The sequence below is a fragment of the Erigeron canadensis genome, chromosome 5 (assembly GCF_010389155.1).
Source record: "Erigeron canadensis isolate Cc75 chromosome 5, C_canadensis_v1, whole genome shotgun sequence".
Taxonomy (NCBI): domain Eukaryota; kingdom Viridiplantae; phylum Streptophyta; class Magnoliopsida; order Asterales; family Asteraceae; genus Erigeron; species Erigeron canadensis.
This window is the reverse complement of record NC_057765.1, coordinates 38,543,798-38,561,291: the sequence shown is the minus strand read 5'-3', so window position 1 is coordinate 38,561,291 and position 17,494 is coordinate 38,543,798. Positions and strand designations below refer to the sequence as shown.

General features: G+C 34.6%; 4 protein-coding genes across 5 annotated transcripts; 2 read left to right on the top strand and 2 right to left on the bottom strand.

Annotated features, from left to right (window-relative positions):
- Positions 1-549: 549 nt before the first annotated feature.
- LOC122600556 (growth-regulating factor 1) lies at positions 550-3,584 on the top strand. Of its 2 annotated transcripts, none has more exons than XM_043773292.1 (4): positions 550-872; positions 1,672-1,818; positions 2,178-2,409; positions 3,081-3,584. In XM_043773292.1, the coding sequence occupies exons 1-4, from the start codon at positions 746-748 to the stop codon at positions 3,454-3,456; spliced, it is 882 nt and encodes a 293-aa protein (XP_043629227.1). In that variant the 5' UTR covers positions 550-745; the 3' UTR covers positions 3,457-3,584. The 2 variants fall into 2 exon arrangements, with proteins under 2 accessions (XP_043629227.1, XP_043629226.1); XM_043773291.1 differs by having other exon boundaries at positions 2,913-3,584.
- LOC122600557 (protein IQ-DOMAIN 17-like) lies at positions 3,556-4,895 on the bottom strand. The gene is made up of 3 exons (XM_043773294.1): positions 4,812-4,895; positions 4,582-4,737; positions 3,556-4,427 (listed from the first exon to the last, which is right to left on the bottom strand). Exons 1-3 carry the CDS (start codon positions 4,893-4,895, stop codon positions 3,717-3,719), a joined length of 951 nt encoding a protein of 316 aa, XP_043629229.1. The 3' UTR covers positions 3,556-3,716.
- A 4,174-nt stretch (positions 4,896-9,069) lies between these two features.
- On the top strand, positions 9,070-10,400 carry LOC122601941 (uncharacterized protein At3g28850-like). Its single transcript, XM_043774668.1, has one exon. The coding sequence runs from the start codon at positions 9,295-9,297 to the stop codon at positions 10,177-10,179; it is 885 nt and encodes a 294-aa protein (XP_043630603.1). The 5' UTR covers positions 9,070-9,294; the 3' UTR covers positions 10,180-10,400.
- A 3,624-nt stretch (positions 10,401-14,024) lies between these two features.
- Positions 14,025-15,520, bottom strand: LOC122602065 (NAC domain-containing protein 43-like). The gene is made up of 3 exons (XM_043774795.1): positions 15,327-15,520; positions 14,930-15,216; positions 14,025-14,826 (listed from the first exon to the last, which is right to left on the bottom strand). The coding sequence occupies exons 1-3, from the start codon at positions 15,517-15,519 to the stop codon at positions 14,086-14,088; spliced, it is 1,221 nt and encodes a 406-aa protein (XP_043630730.1). The 5' UTR covers position 15,520; the 3' UTR covers positions 14,025-14,085.
- Between the last annotated feature and the right edge of the window lie 1,974 nt (positions 15,521-17,494).

Sequence of the window (17,494 nt, the reverse complement as noted above, 5' to 3'; positions counted from 1 at the left end):
TCAAGTTCAACAAAGTAAAGATTTCAGTGAAAAGGCATAACATGTGACTCTTGGGAAGGTGATGTGGCACATATATTGCTATACGTTACATTATATTATTTTTATTTTAAAAGCTAGACGAAAATAAAACCTAAGGTAACAAATAAATTATGCATATAATTATGAGATATGAGAAACATAGGACACATTAGTAACATATACCATATAAAGAAAAAATAATAATTCTTGCATATTATAAACATTTTAAACTTTTGAAAGGTACAACACAAAGCATTAAAAATCAAAGTTTATCTTCTAAAATATCATTTGTCCCATGCGCAGCTATTTCTCTTTTTCAAAAAAACCAAAAGGAAAAATACAACTACATCCTTATCTATTTTGTGAAAGAAGACGATTGCAAATTGGTACCGATCCACATAATATGTATATTGAAAATAGTAAAATAAGAATAAATACAGACAGACTCACAGACATTAATAAATATAAATTAAAAGAAAAAATGGGGACCAATATTTTTTTGTTGTTTTTGTTTCTTTCTCCCTTGTTCCGTAACACTCTCGAATGTTGGAACCATGGGAAGCACCTCTACAAGTACTAGTTACTACTCAAATATCATAAATCTCTAGATAAATATCTTCTCAAATTTATATATATATTAAATAGAAAAACATAGAAACATTTCAATTCCTTTTCTAAATTACTAGTGTTAGATTATAATTTTGGGCCTTTTGTTTTAGAAAATAAAATGGGTGATGAGTGTGATGTTGGGCTGGGTTTGAAGATGAGTTTTATGTCAAATTCTGAAAGATATGGTGTTTATGGTAATGCTACTAATCAAATGGCTTCTGGGTTTGGTCCTAAATCCACTACAGGTGCTTAAAGTTGTAGCTTTTTTTATTTATTATTTTGTTTATGATATGATTGCTTTATGTAAAATTTTTGAACTGCACACGATAGGATTGAGTATAGTTGTTATTAGTATTAGTATTGTAAACTTTTTGAAATATGTGGTTTTATTGTGACACTAGTCAACTGCTTCTGGGTTTTGTTCCATATCCACTAGAGGTGCTTAAAGCTGCAGCTTCTTTTTTTTAATCATTAAATAGTTATTTTTGTTTGACAAAGATTGTGGAATTTGTAGCTTTTATGCAACACTAGTTAAACTGTATCTGGGGTTTGTCCAAATACAACTACAAGTACTTAAAGTTGCAGCTTTTTCTTAGTAGAATACTAGTTATATATTCTTACATAAATTTTTTTGTATTTCTTTTATGAATAACTTATGTTTTTATGCCACTGCACCTGGGTTTTGACCCAAACAACTACAAGTGATTAAAGTTGCAGCTTTTTTTTCTAAAGAAATTATAATTATTAAAAGCAGCTACTTTTGTTATATAAAAAGATTTATTTCTTTTAATAATTTGAAATTTATGGTAAATTTACTCAAAGTGCATGTGGGTATTGTTCCAAACCCACTGCAGATGCTTAATGTTGCAGTTTTTTGTGAGTACTGTTCTTATTTTTATGTAAAAATTGTTATTTTAGATTTTTTTAAGGATTCCGAAATGTATAGTTTTATGGTAAAACAATCAAGTTTTTGATTTAAATGTTATATTTGTTATGAATATATTGAGTGAATTATGCATATTTTCTATTTTATTTTTGTAACAGATAGAGTTATGGGTATTTCTGGGAAAGTTCTTTTTACTGCAAATCAGTGGCAAGAACTTGAGAGACAGACAATGATTTACAAGTACATAAGGGCTTCCATGCCTATTCCTCCTCAACTCCTCTTACCTTTATCCACTCAATCCAACAGTAAGTTTTCAATATTATTATATAAAAAAAACTTATACTTTATGTCTACTAGAGTGCGAGTTTTTGCTCCGAATGTACATGGGTTAACCGGGATAGTTACATGGCCTCCCCAAAATGTTACCTAGGGAGGTTCGAACTTGAGGTAGTTCCAACTGGCAACCTTAATGGTTCCAATAGTTTGTTTAAATGTTAGTTAGAATTTTGTTTAAATTAATAAGGAGGTCTTTGTCTACTGTTTGTGAAATATTCTAACTTTAGTACTAATAGAATTTTGGTTCTTTTGTGGCCCACATCCTTCGAATAGAATTATATTTTTAAGGTTAATGATTTTGAGTTTATTACTTGTGTGTTTTCGGTAGGGGTGAGTACTGGTTTGAGATTCTCAAACGGGTCGGATCCGGAGCCATGGAGGTGTAGGAGAACTGATGGGAAGAAATGGAGGTGTGCAAAAGAAGTGGCACCTGATCAGAGGTATTGTGAACGCCATGCCCACAAGACGAGATCTCGTTCAAGAAAGCCTGTGGAAACTCAAGCCCACAACACCAAAGATAATCCCAACACTGTGCTCTCTGCTGCAAACCAACAAACCAAGTGAGTGTGTAATTGGTAAAAAATATGTTTTTTATTGTTTCGTGCAGTGTAGAAGTCACTCATATATATCATACTTTCAGAATTATTCATATTGCAGCATCTACCTTCTTTTTTCATTTGGATCACTGTACTCGCTTTGAGTTTTTGAATAGTTATCAAACTTGTGAAATAAACTGATGATTTTTTATAATGGGCAACTGAATTGGTTTAAAAACAATGTAACTTTATACGCAATTATCATTGGTTTTGACCCTGTATGTGTAGAGTGATCCAAATGAACAAAAAGTATATCATAGAAAATGAATATTTCTCAAATTTACATTATTATTTCATGGCTTATAACTATTTGTACAGTATTTTATGGGTTTTTGACCCTGTATTTGTAGAGTGACACAAATGAAGAAAAAGTACTACATAGAAAATGACCATTTCTCAAAATTTACATTATTCTTCAATGGCTTATAACCGTTTAAATGTGTTTTTGACTTTGGGTATAAATTTAGGGGCAATGAATGGTTCGTAAAGAATGGTGCTATCCCTGTGTCTCAAATGAACACTCAATTTCACCAATCAATGCAATCACCAAGTGGAGTATTGAAAAGGGACCAGATTTTTAAACAAGCGTTTATTGAAAATCAGCGGCAGAAACCTTATTTGGATGCTATTGCCAGTGATGCAGCTGCAGGTGAAAGGAAGCAAGACTTCATTGATGCTTGGTCAAGTATTGGAAGTGCAGATGATTGTTCTCTTACTTTGTCGATGCAATCTGGCAGGAATGCAACCGCGTTTGATCATGAGAGTTTTGAAATGGCTGTTGGAATGTTAAATGATGACAGAGAAGGGTGTGGTGATGGTTACAAGCCGGCCCACCAGTGGCTGAACCAAAATTCTTGGACAGTGTCGACCCCAGGTGGACCATTAGGTGAAGCATTGTGTTTGGGAATTTCTGGGACTGGGGGTACATCTCAAGATGAGCCATCACCTCATGGCTATAGCAATGGCTCATGTGAAGATAGTAGTGATCAGGGGCTTGGTTTCATTAGGTGAAACCGCCATGATTTAGCTTTAATGGGACAGTTTAAATGATTATGGAGTTCGTTAATGATAATGTTGGGAGTCCAATTTTACCTGTTTTTTAGTGTAAAAACTCGCTTTAATCTTTTTCTTCTTTTTCACTTGGTCATCTACATTGCTTGTTTGACAGTAAAGGAAAGTGATTTCACTTGCTTTCTTACTATGTAATACTAAATGACTGTTATGGAGTACTGTTAATACATAACGTGACTACTGACTACAAAGTCAACTCGTTAGTTATTGTAGCCATGAAAATAAGCCTTGCAATTGTGAGAGGGGTCTGGAACAGAGTATGATAGTCGTTTCTTTGCAAAGCTGACTCGTTCCATTCGTGGTGTTCGAGACGTTTGCCTTGGTGAGGTTAGTGATCTGGTTTTTGCTTTAGCAGATTCCGTGGTAGCCATGTAGTTGGGTGTTGCAATGTCATTTCTGTCTCCTTTTATGCCCCTTGAGTTATCAGAGTATACCAGTGATGGTTTAGTCTTGATTGGAGATGGTGTGACAGATTGTTGACCAGCTGAGAGACTGTAGCTTGATCTTCGGCTTGGTGAATTTGGGATGCATTGTGTGGTCTGGTGGTTCCGTGACTCGTATAAAAATCTGTCAACTTCAACTACTTCTCTAGGGACCCTCCATTGCTCTGCTTCTATCCACCGAACCAAGTAATTAGCTTGTTCTTGAAGCTCGTTTATGTTATGCGATAGGTTAGCTTCTTTTCTAGCTTGCAAGATATAATTCAGCTCTTCAAAAGTGTACGGTATAAAACACTGATCATCTGGCATGTGAGACCCGCTCCTAGATGGCTTAACACTTGAGCGACTATGAACATGAAGGAGAGTATGCATGTATTTAACATCAACGATTTTTCGATTCCTTACATTCTGACCTCTGATCATAGCTTGTAGCATTACTATCCCTTTAAGTGCCTTCGATGCTTTTCTTGCCTTGCAGAACAACATAAAGATGAACTTTTAGTTTTCAAGGCTATATTTTTGTAAAACGACCATCCTAAGGAGCATCTAAATATTCAAGTATTTCAGTCGTGCAAGTGCAAACTGAAATTCATTGGTTATCAGAATCAAGTATAGGTATGTTTACCAGATAGCCTCTGAAGACAGTCTGAATGAGAGTGGCTGCAAAATGGCGTTGGACAGAAATGGAATCCAAGTTCTGGCTAGCCTTTGAACTATGATTAGTCGAAGTTTGGTTGACATTATCTGATGATTTTGGGAACCATCTTCTCTTTTCTACAATCTGCCACAACAAGAGAAGATTATGTAACGGTATCTCAGCCATAACGTTAAAATGTTGTGTAAAAGATCTGATACCTTGCCATGGAGACCATCTTGGTAGCTTTTCGGCACGGTGAATGCTCTCTTGAGTGTTGTAAACCATGACCCTTTCTTTCCCATATGCATGTTTTTGTAGGTATAATAGCTACAACAAGGGTGTGGTTTATATAAGAGAGTGATTCTAGCCTTCTAGGTGTGTTGTGCATGTGTGTGTAGTAGTTAATGAAACGAAAGGAAAGTGAGAGAGAAATGGTAATGGGGGGTGTTATGTATCTCACGTGTTATGTGCAGCTGAGGAATGGCACAAAATTAAGTAGTACCACTCTATCTATATGTGTGCTCAGTTTGTTCTTATAGAGATAAATGTCTTATGGACCATTACCTCTAGCCATGTGTCATTGGGTTCGGTTAAGGCTTATAATACTTTATAGTTATACGGCGATGCAAATGACTGGAGGCACGAAGCTCGAAGCCAAGCTCACCCAACGGGGCGAACGTATAATATTGGATAGCCCGACGAGCCTCCAGAAGTCCAGAACGCAAGTTTGGTTATATGAAACCGAATTTCAACTAGCTTGACTTGTTATACATATCAAACTGAAAAACCCATATTCATAGAGAGTACTGAGTTAATAGAGTTTGACACACAAGTTTGGCAAATGGAACTGAAGTTTTTTTCTAACGGCCAACTAATGAAAAATGAAACAAGTATTTTTTGGGTAGAGGGGAATTTAAACCCCGGTTAGCTTTTATATGTCACATAAAAAACAGTTATTACAAGTAGTATGATAGAGTACCATACTAATTCATACATACGACATATCCTTATATATGTTGAACTAGATAAGAATAAAGCTCCTAAAACAAAACTATACATACTAACACAAGAGAATAAAGCAGAACAAAACATGATGCCCTCGCTAGTATGTAACATAAAGTCTCACGATGGAGCTATCAGAAGACATCCACGACCCAGCGAGTATAAAGCTAGCCTGAATCGTATGCCGATGACATCTGCCCCATGGGTAAATTCCATTTTACCAAACTTGTTGCCACTCTTCCATTCGACTTAAGATTCATAGACAGTAGCTTCAAGCGAACAGTAGCTAAAATAGCTTCAACTAATTGATAAGTGGATCTCTTAGTTTGCTTGAAAAGTCGAGCGTTTCATTCTTGCCAAAGAAAATAAGCACTAGCTGCAAGGATCAGCTTGTTTATAATCACATCAATAGTTCTCTTCTTTGAAACAGGAATAAGATGAGGAAGCATAACTTCCCAGTCAGAAACACATGGGTTTATATTAGCAAAAGTACAAACGCCTTGCCAAACAATTAGTTTTCTTATTATTATTATTAAAAACAATCGAAATTGTTAAAATTTGACTATAACCACAGACACTTCTCGTTGGAACGATATCCACTTACCCTATCTAGTATAAGGTATTTAGATCTATTTTTGATTGATACTTCGACGTCAATCAAATCCATGCATTCATAATTATTCCGGTTTTCAAACCAAATGATAGTTTTTTTTTTTCTTTAGACTACTGGTCAATATAACCAAATGCTAGCTTAATCGAAGGTGTCATAGACTTTTAGAAGGCTAGCTATGTAGTTAGTGTTACTATCTTACGGGCAAATTTCTTGATCTTTTTACACAATGTACTTCATTTGTCAATTTTAATGAAAATAAAAAAAAAAAATTCCTTGATTTTCTTCAAATTGTTAGCACCGAAACTAAGTTTTTGATTCATTCCATTCATTCATAAAATCAGAAGTTAATTTCACAAATCATCCTTGTGGTTTTACCAAAAAACCAGGCTTCATCCTTTAAACTTCAAAATGACACTGGTAGTCCTTTATATGCGGATAATGATCACGTTTCGTCCTTTAGTCTAATGGATGATGGCACGTTTCGTCCTTTAATCTAACAGATGACGGTCACGTTTCATCCTTTATACGGTCGACTAAAAGACGAAACGTGACCATTATCCGCGTATGAAGGACTACCAGTGTCATTTTAAAGTTTAAAGGATAAACGTGATCTTTTGGTAAAACCACAAGGACGATTTTTGAAATTATCATTCACAATTCTGACCAAATCACCATTTTTCCAAGCCAAATCACCTTACTTTTTTTTTTTTTTTTTTTCTACTTTCCTTTATTTAAGTTCATTGACTTCATTCACAAAATTTAATCAGAATTCACCAAAAAAATTTGAAAAAAAATAAAAATTTACCTTCAATGTTTTTTCTTCTAGACCCGCAATCGAGTGGGTTCTTTTCACACTTTATTCCTGATTTCGATTCCAATTTCGCTTTTTCATCGGTACTATACAACATGATCTCTAGTCCACACTAATTTAGGGCCATTGCACATATCTAGATGTATTGAAATTAAACCTTCCTCTGTTATAATTAAGTACTCGTAATTTCTCACTAATGTTTTTATCATAGAAACAATACTTGATCATATACGACATCACTTCATATTATAAGTCTTTAAAAGCCAGCCTTTCAAGTGTTTCCAAAAATATATAGAGAGAGTTTATATTATAGGCTTGGTAACTTAATTAATAGTCTGCTTCCAGAAGATCGTTCGTTGTTGCCATTATATATTCCTATCGACCTTTATCCATCGAAAACCTTACAAAGATATTCTTTAATCCTTTTTTTTATGCAACAAGCACCATAACAAAGTTATTCTCCACTAAAATCGTAAAGTTTCATAATTTTTCAAGTTCAAAAGACTTGATATAAGTCAAGTCTGTCACTGAAAACTATTGCCCTACGTAATTCTATAAGACATAAACCTTTAGAAAGGACTTTTTCAAAAATTAAAATGCTATTCTTTATTATTGCGTTGAAGATTTTCTTAGTCATCTTGGTCATCTTTTATCTATACACTTTTATAGTATATTTAATCCATTACACTTTGTGATTTTAAAGTGTAGTATATATACGAGTATTTTTTAATCAACACAAGTCCACAACCGTTCATCTTTTAAACACTTCATAACGTTTAATCCAATTACTTATTTTCAAAACATTCACTAAGTTTGTCACATCCATCTTTTTCATCCCGCTTTTAATACTTTATACATATTTGCTTAGTTAACTTAAGGGTGGAGATGAACCAGAAAAACCGTAACGGAAAAGCTCAACAAAGCTTACAAAAAATTTAGTGGGTTTTGAAACCACTCATCCCGCGAAATATGGAGCTTTCTACATCTAGTCGTAGCCATCAAGTAGGATTGAGCCACAATAAAATCAAACAAAAAGTCCGAGCGATTACTACCCGGAGAGAAAACTTGATCATTTCAATATTTCCAAATAGCCAAAATCATACAAAAAATGATAGCTTAAATACACATCTTCTTAGTGGACTTAATGTGCATGTCGTCGATACATTGGAAAACATCTTCTAAACTTGAAGTATTAAAAGGTTGAAGGTCAAACCAGTTAAACATCAATCTCCACATTTTGCTTGCAATTATGCAATTCGAAAACAAATGAAAAGTAGTTTTTAAACCGTTCGAACACAAAGGGCAAATAACCGAAGCCAGTTAAATATCATCAAGTATTTTGCTTGATGATTTTTATTTTATAATATAATGTCGTTCAAAAAAACTTAAGGGTAGAAAGGAGAAGAGAGGAAATAGAAGTTTTCTTTTTTAATCACCTTAAAAATGATGAGAAAATTTTTGAAACAAAAAACAAATAGATAAGGTTTAAAAAAAATTAATAAAATCCACATGTTGGATATGTTTGGCAAAAGTAGCTGTATCTTGTAGCGGTAGCTTTTAGTTGGAGCTGTAAGTTGTAGCTTTTAGTTGGAGATATAAGCTTTAGCTTTTATTTTTTAAAAGTGTTTGGTATGGTAGTTGTAACTGCAACTTTAAGAGGCATTTGTGTAACTTTTAAAGAGTAAAAGCTCCATCGAAAAGCTAAAACTCTTGAAACGCTACTTCAACCAGCGTTTCATTTTGTAGCTTTTTTTTTAAAATAAAAGCTAAAACTAGTTGAATCCAAACAAAACTTTTACAAGTAATATTTTAGAATCTTTTAATTTAAAATAAAAAATTAAAAAGCCTAAAAAGCTCTTGAAAAATTTGTGTAAAAAGATTAATTGTTTTTCATAAAGGATTGTGAATAAAATTGACATAAATCATACGAGTATTTTATAACGTGGTCATTCCAAAAAAAAAAAAAAAGTATGAGGTGGCCAAAATCTAGGATGATATGACAGCAAGAAGCCTTCATTTTCACTGTTACTATCTTTCTTTCCAACTTCCATCTCTCACAATCTCAAAAAATTCAAACTGTAAACTAAAAACTATTCAGGCGCTAAAACCAACCCATCCATCCATCCAACCCAGATTTCAAACCGCATTCACTTTCAAGTTTCAACACATCCAACCTCTTTGACTTTCTTTCATCCCATCAAAACCGACCCATTCTTGCATTTTTCACCATTAAAATTTTTGACCCATTTCAAATCTTGACCCGGATTATTCTAAAATGGGCTGTGTTTCATCACATCTTTTAAACCAAGATGATGATTTTATGCCAATCCGTCAACACATTGTTTCTTTAACTTCCACAACTTATGGCCTTTTGACCCTTGACCCATCATCTTCCCCAACTACCGTACCACCGACCCCATTAAGAACCGAACCAAGATCCGACCCGAAACCCGAAATCATCAATTCATGGGAACTTATGGATGGGCTTGATTCAACACCTGAAAGTTTTAGATTTTGCCCACAACCGTCAAAGCCATCTCCTTTTAGATATGCACTTGTTGAAAATAATCAAGAAAATTCAAACCCTAATCATAAAAATCAAAACTTGATTGAGACCCATGTTTCAAAACCTGATTTCCTTGATGGGTTTGATAGGATTTGTCCTAAAAAGGGGGAAAATAAGGTGGTGATATATACAACTTCATTAAGAGGGGTTAGAAAGACTTTCGAGGCTTGTAATGCAGTTAGGGCAGTTCTTGAGGGGTTTGGAGTGTTTTATTGTGAACGAGATATATCGATGGACCGCGGTTTTAGGGACGAGCTTTGGGAGTTAATGAAAGGGAAAGATAAGTTAGAATTAGTCCCACCTAGGGTTTTTGTGAAAGGAAGGTACATTGGTGGATCTGATGAGGTTTTGAGGATAGTTGAAGATGGTTATTTGGGTCATTTACTTGAAGGTTTGCCTAAATCAAAAGCAGGGTATGTGTGTGATGTTTGTGGTGGTGCAAGGTTCTTGCCATGTATTGGTTGTAATGGAAGTTGTAAAAAGATGTACACTGTGAAGGACGGAATCGATGGAGAACAATGTGGGAAAACGGTGACTGTGAAATGTAGCGATTGTAATGAGAATGGACTCGTTCGTTGCCCTGTTTGTAGTTGATCGTTCTTCGGTTTCTGGTTTGTGTTTTCTTGAAAAATCTTTTGTTCTTAGGATGATGGCAATCTATAAATAAACATATGTGAACCAATAGGTAGTATCTGGTATGCTTCTTGTAGCGCTGCCTTTTAATTTGCAGCATTTCTTGATAGATTTTAGACTTTAGGGCTTAATCTAGCATATGCATTTGTAAGAATTTTTGTTCTAATGCATCTACAAATATTGTTGGCACTTGGCAGTTTGATATTGTTGAAAGCCTTCCTATAGCTAAATTTGAGAACCTTTTGTCTTCTATTTTCGAGCTAGGATATGGTTATATTTACCATGTGCACTATTGACCGTATCAGGTGTAGCTTTAGCCTTCTATGTGAATTTGAGATCGAAATTTACTAATTTAGTTAACTAGTAAGCGGGTGTTCATAATTAGCGTATTTTCTTCACTGATTGGCTTGTCGAAAGCTCACAAAGCTAAGAATCATATGTTTAGTTTAAGAAATTTATCAGTTTAAGACTTGAAGCTTGGCGTTTATGTAAGGCTATAAGCACATGAAGTTTAGCCTGTAAGCCCAAAAAGAATGAGCTTATTGGCTTTGTAAGGTTCCTATTTAAAAGACCTTGAAAATGAGCAGATCCAAACATACCCTCTAAGGAATCTATCTGTTGCATAAGATCTAGAAGCATTGTACTTATGATAGCTATAAAATCTTAATAACACAATGAAAGATTGTGTTAGCACAATCATAATAAAGGCTAATTATCACCTTATAAAGAGTCTGTAGTCCCACATTATCCCACTTATGAATTTCATAACAATGGTTGTTGTAGTGGGCTTGTTTCTTAAACAGTAATAAAAGGTATGTAATCGTTCTCAAATGATAATAACTAAACACATATTCCACCTTTTCCATAATCAATAAACATTAATGCCTGTTAAAGTTCCATCATTGCAGGCCTATTTGGACCATTCCTTGACACATTTGCATGTGATAAAACTTCAATTTCCTTCAAATTCCCAATCTTGTCTATTAAGTATTACCAGATAAATTGTCAAGAATGGTAGTAACCAAAAGTAGTCATTTTTCCCCCCATTTTTATCAGATTGTTATGCCTATGTAGTTTATGAAAGTACGGTATCGTTATGATCCTAGTTTCATTACATGACGGATGATCTTGAATGCTAGATTTGTCAATCAAATAATGCTTTACTGTAAAGTTATGATTTTATTCGATACGTTCTTTGTTATATTAGAAAGTGATGTAATTTTCGGTCGAACAAGGTACCAACTTTTTTTCGATAGTCCACCTTCATGCATTATCTAGTTGGTTAGTTAGTTGGACCATCGTACTCATCATCTATCACTTTTGAAAATGGGACCATCCTACCCGACGAAGTAAATTGATCAATTTAGATACATATGTATCATGCATATTCTCAACCTTAGATATTTTAATTATCATTACCTTATTTATACCCATGAGAAAGTTGAATTTCAATCTTTGGCATGCTGATGATGATATATAATACCACATATATACTAGTTTTATATACACACATGCACCACTTAAAGTACCTTTTAGCAATACTTTAATCAAAATTTAAAGCGAATCTACATGTGTTATTGCAAATGAACAACAAATTGAAAAGCAGATTATTACCAAATATATAATGAGATAAAGATACAAATGAATGTCAACCAAACTAGATAACTATATGGGTAGTGTGTATTCTGATTCATATAATTTGTAGGGAATACACCTACAATTGGGGGTTGGATTCACACTAAATCACTTGTCAACTATCATTTTAAGCAGCTTGCTTTGATTTCACTTAAAAATAATGAATATTAAATATCATTATATATATATTTGAAAGGTTTGGATCATTTGCCCACAACAGGGTATCTAGCTTACGTTGTCTTAACTGGGTCCGTGCTAGAGAGCCTCCTCACCCTCAATACCTAGTAGGAGGGGAAACCCCCAACTAAACCGTTCGAAGGCACGACATTTAATTGGGGTAAACCATGCCAACAGGGTATCTAGCTTACGTTGTCTTAACTGGGTCCGCGCTAGAGAGCCTCCTCACCCTCAATACCTAGTAGGAGGGGAAACCCCCAATTAAACCGTCTGAAGGCACGACATTTAATTGGGGTAAACCATGCCCCCTCTACAGGATCAAGTCTGCTTCACTTGAGGACTTTTTATGAAATTCTTTTAAATGTCTTTTTCATATCTCGAACTCGAAACCTCCAGCATGTAAAGCTGGTGCTCAACTAGTCAACCATTAAGCTATAATGAGAAGCATTAAATATCATTATATAATACTTACATCACAGTAACTCAAAGTGTGTTACCATCTTGGCAACAGGGAATCCTCACCCTAACAATAAACATAACTTGTCTTAGAGTCAGATTAGAATTATTAACTTATACATTTTACCCATTTAGCGCATTTTAAATGTAGTTATAATGCGATAACAAAGTTGATACAATGACGTCCCATGTATGTTTGACAAACCTTGCGCGCTGATTTTTTTTTTTTTTATTTTTACATTATTTAGAATTCACATCATATAACATAATAAACCAACGCCTTTCGTAAAATAAAGATGTCACTTTATTTCACTTCGATTTCAAAGATGCAATTTTATGAGTTAGTTTATTGTTTAGAGCTTAAATTTATTGTTGGAGATTTGTATATTTTACGTGTTTGGTCCAATAGGTGTAAATGAAGCTATGGATATGAATAAAACTAAAATGTACAATAAGTATTGAAGGGGTTACTTATTGCTAAACTTCATCCACTTCTATAAAAACTACTTCAAATAACTAATTGTATTTATTATGACCTTATTTTTCAACAAGCTTTTAAAAGTATTGAGGAAGCTTATAAATTGAACTCATAAATTCAGGTTCTTACAAGCTGCGTACCAAATACATGGATGGGTTCGATGTAATTTGTGAGGGCAAACCAGCCTCGGGCCTAATTGCTTTAGGGACATCAAATTTATTATTTACAAAAAAAATATATATTCTATATAGAAAAATATTAAACGAAAAAACCCAATCTATGATTCCGACCTGATCAATTTAGTATATTCAAGAATGCTAGAAGAGCTTCACAAATTCATCGGTTAGCTATTTTGATATGTATTTCCAATAATATGACTTTCTTATGTTTATTATTCATTGTTATAAGTTGTCACTTATTAAAAAAAAAAAAAAAGAAAGAAAGATTTTTCTTATATATTTGATTTCACTATGGGTGCATGATGGGCCTTTTTATCCTGGCTCGTCCTGAGCACTTGAATATTTGGGACTGGCTCTCGTCTAGGTAGAACGGACGTAGCTAGGATGGAAATTAACAAACATGTCTGGGTTTCACAAACAAGAGAAAGTTAGCACTACCATACATGGCCAGAAAACAATGCAAGGGAATTTAGTGATGGTGATGACCCTAAACAAGAAAGTATATATTCCTATAATATTATATATTCTGAAAAGATTAGAAAAATCGTTTGAAAGATACTTCATGGTTTAGAACTAAAATATGTTTTACTACAATAGAAGTCCACATGAAACAAAATATTCAATGAAGCAAAGTAGTCTATGGGGACATTATTTTTCTTGTACTGATATGAAAAGGATGTGAGGAATGTTTTTGCTATATATGTATCCCATATGCATCCATCAATCACTTTACATCAGTAATACCATTTGACTTGACAATCATGTTCAGCAGCAACCTAACTAGCTTTTACACAAACATGTTCATACAAATTGCTACTTATTTTTATATATACTTCCAAATATATATAAAGATTTATTTCTTCTGTGTAGTTTATAAAGTAAATGTAAGGGTAAAAAAGAAAATGAGTATAGTATTAAAACCTGAACAATATAATTTGAAAACTATACCGACAAATGGTAGAACGGATCTGGGGACGATGACTGTGATGAAGATTGTGCAAAGCTCCATAGATCTATCTCACTTGCAGTATATGCCGGTTTAGTCATGGATGTTGAGCCATGGAGCCGTCCTGGTTCTTGATTATCATGGTCAAGTGGGAAACATATTTCTTCATTATTCGGTTGTTCATTATAGGTAAACAGCTGATGTTTGGACGGTCGTGGCTGGCCATTGAGCTGGCTAGCCACGAGACGGTCAAGATCAGCCCAATTGTCAAGATTTTCATGATCTCTAGCATGTTCAGGTTCTGTCAGCAAATGGGTCATAGAGTTATGGGCCTGCAAGGTCAAATGATCTTGATCAAAGGTGGCTGATGAGCTGATCAACTGACCCGAGGTACTGTCTAGCCTTGGAAGGTGAAGAAATCTATCGTTGATCGGGTTCATTATGAACTGTTGGATAGGATTAGTATACTCATTATGCATGTTGGTGATATTGGCTAGTGAATCATGAGTAGTTTCTTGCTTGCAGGATCTACCGTTTAAGTACATGAGCAATTGATCATGAACATTATTATTACTCGTACCATCTTTCTTTAAAGATTGAATTTGAGCAGTTGAGTCCATGGATGGCGCTGATGATGACCTCTGTGGACTCACGACCGCTTTATGATAGTTTTTCTTCTTGAAAACACGGCATACAACCCACCCTTCTTCTTGTGCCGAATCACTTATGTTAGAACCCTTCAAATAAAAATCACAAACTTGGTTGGTTTTCTTTATCGAAGATGTTTTGTAGTTGAAACGTACAAGACTAGCTAGAAAATACATACGAAAAATAACTTACAGAGCCATAATCTTGATGAGAGGTAATAGTACTATTATCATCTAGTCTATATTCATGCATAATCCAATCGGATTTTTGTCCATGAGGTGCTCTCCCTTTATAGAACACGAGTGTCTTCCTCATACCGATTCTCCTCAAGCTACTATAGATCACCTTATCCCGGCCAGTGGCTTTCCAAAAACCAGCAGCCGTAGCACGATTTGTACGTGTCCCAGTTGGGTACTTCTTATCTTTGTGACTAAAGAAATACCAATCATTTTGCGGAGTTGATCCAATTCTGCACTTCTCTATATATACATATATTTAAAACCACAAGCAAATAAAATTAAATAATGAAACTGATAAATATTAATCTTGTTTTTTTGTATGTGTGACGAATGAATAATCATATAATCACCTTGGATATCCCATGGTTCGAGCTTGTTAAGATCAACATCACGAATAACATCAAGATCAATTTTTTCGTATGCAACTTTCTTTCGTAAATAGTAGTGAAGAAGCTCTTCTTCTGTAGGATGGAACCGAAACCCTGGTGGCACCTGAGACTGGCCATTTACGTTCACCGATAAACTCATCTCTTCTTTAGACATATTGCTAGCTAGCTAAGAGAGAATGATTATTATAACAAAAAAGCAAGAAGGACAAGATGATGATTTATATAAATGCATAAATTAAATGTGTACATACACATGAATTAATGCATATACGAAATACACTTTACCAGAATGAATATAGCTAGCTAGTTAGCAAAAGATTTAAAAAAAAACATGTAAAAGGGAATAGAAGGTTCATAATGAGGAACCAAGACTTTGGAATTGGTGGCAAGCTTTTGATTGTAGGGTCATAGGGGTTTAGAAAACAACTAACCACCTACTTGATCGAACACAAAGTAAAGTAAACAACCCATGACGTATTTTACGGGTTTTACATCTCAATACCTTGACGCTGTATGCTGCATGAGAGAGGTTGTGACGTAGACAGCCTTACCTACCCAGGTAGAGCGACTGCTTCCAGTAATATATCTAGCTAAATGATAAAAATAATAAAAGAAAACCTCTGGATTTTGCATGGGGTGAAAATCGATCGAACCTTAAACCTCTGTCTCTCTAATTAAGCCTACTTGATCGAACACAAAGACATTAAAATTTGGGTCCCTGTTGGAAAAGGGTGGTGGGGTGGGGAGCCATCCATGGCTCTGAGTGTGAGCCACCATCTTAAATATTATATGACCCTAGACCTTAGTAATGTGTCGCTAAGTCACATCCCGAACCACCCATATATTATCTTCACAGAATATATTGCATTGATTTTACTCGTGCAATACGAAGGGGACGTAATTTAAGCCAAAGTTGCATGAGTTATCTTCTAATATATAGCGATAAACAGTACTTAAAACTAGGTTTTGTCTTTCAAATTAAAACATATTAAGCTAGCAAATACCCTGTTACATTATGTATTACTTTTATCTATTAATCTGTATCTATACGTAACATGTCATTATAAAATGTTGGTTGAGGACCAAATATATGTTGTGTACTAGAAATGTTGCTTTTCCACATGCAAATTAGTACCATGTGTTTGGTGCTACCAATACGGGTGTTGAAAGTGGGCTCCTTTTTGAGCTTTAATGTCCGGCCTGGTTAGAAGAGCTAGTATTTATACAGCTTTGATACTAGGATGGGCTCTCTGATATCGATGTTTATTAACCGAAAAAGAAAGAAAATAGTTGTTCATTCATAGCGTGTTTCGTTACATTGTAAGAGAAAAACCGATACATGCCATATATATAAGGTGGTTGTTTCATACATACATATGAAACCACTCACATACATCACATTATTTTAATCAAATAAAAACAATAAAAATACAAATCATTCACCATTTTTAAAAAATATTAATTACTTGTATAAAATTAGTGTGATTTATTTTATACTTAAAACTTATGAATGAGACAAGCTTATACAATATTACTTTTGCCATTCATATGTGTATGTATATAGAGTTTGTTCATTTGGATCCTCTTATTTACTTAGAAACTAAAGGCTAAATCCTAGCCTTTGATTTTATTTCATCCAATGGCTTAGATCTCACATTAAATTCATTCCCTCCCTCCTTCCTCCCATCATTCCCCACACCACACACACAACACACACTTTATCTCTAACAGGCGACGGGATCTTGAACCACCGCCATCTCTGCCTTTATCTCTGACCGGCGACGACGACCAACTCCTCCTCCTTCTCCGGCGATACAACCGCCGGAAAATGCAATAACTTCGCCGGAAAACTTCAAACGCCGATAAAACCTTCGTTCCTTCGAATTAGAACATCACACTTACACCAAAACACTAATAATCACACCGCAAACAAACCCTGACCAGAAATTAATCCGATCTATACTCGCCGGAAAACTTGAAAAACTCACCGGAAAAATTAAACACACTATAGCTTTGTTGTTTCTTCGAATTAATGCATGAAACTTGTACCAAATCACTCGGAAACACATTCCGCACAAACCCTAGCCAATATACACTGTTTTCGAGCTCGCCGGAAAAATCACATTCCA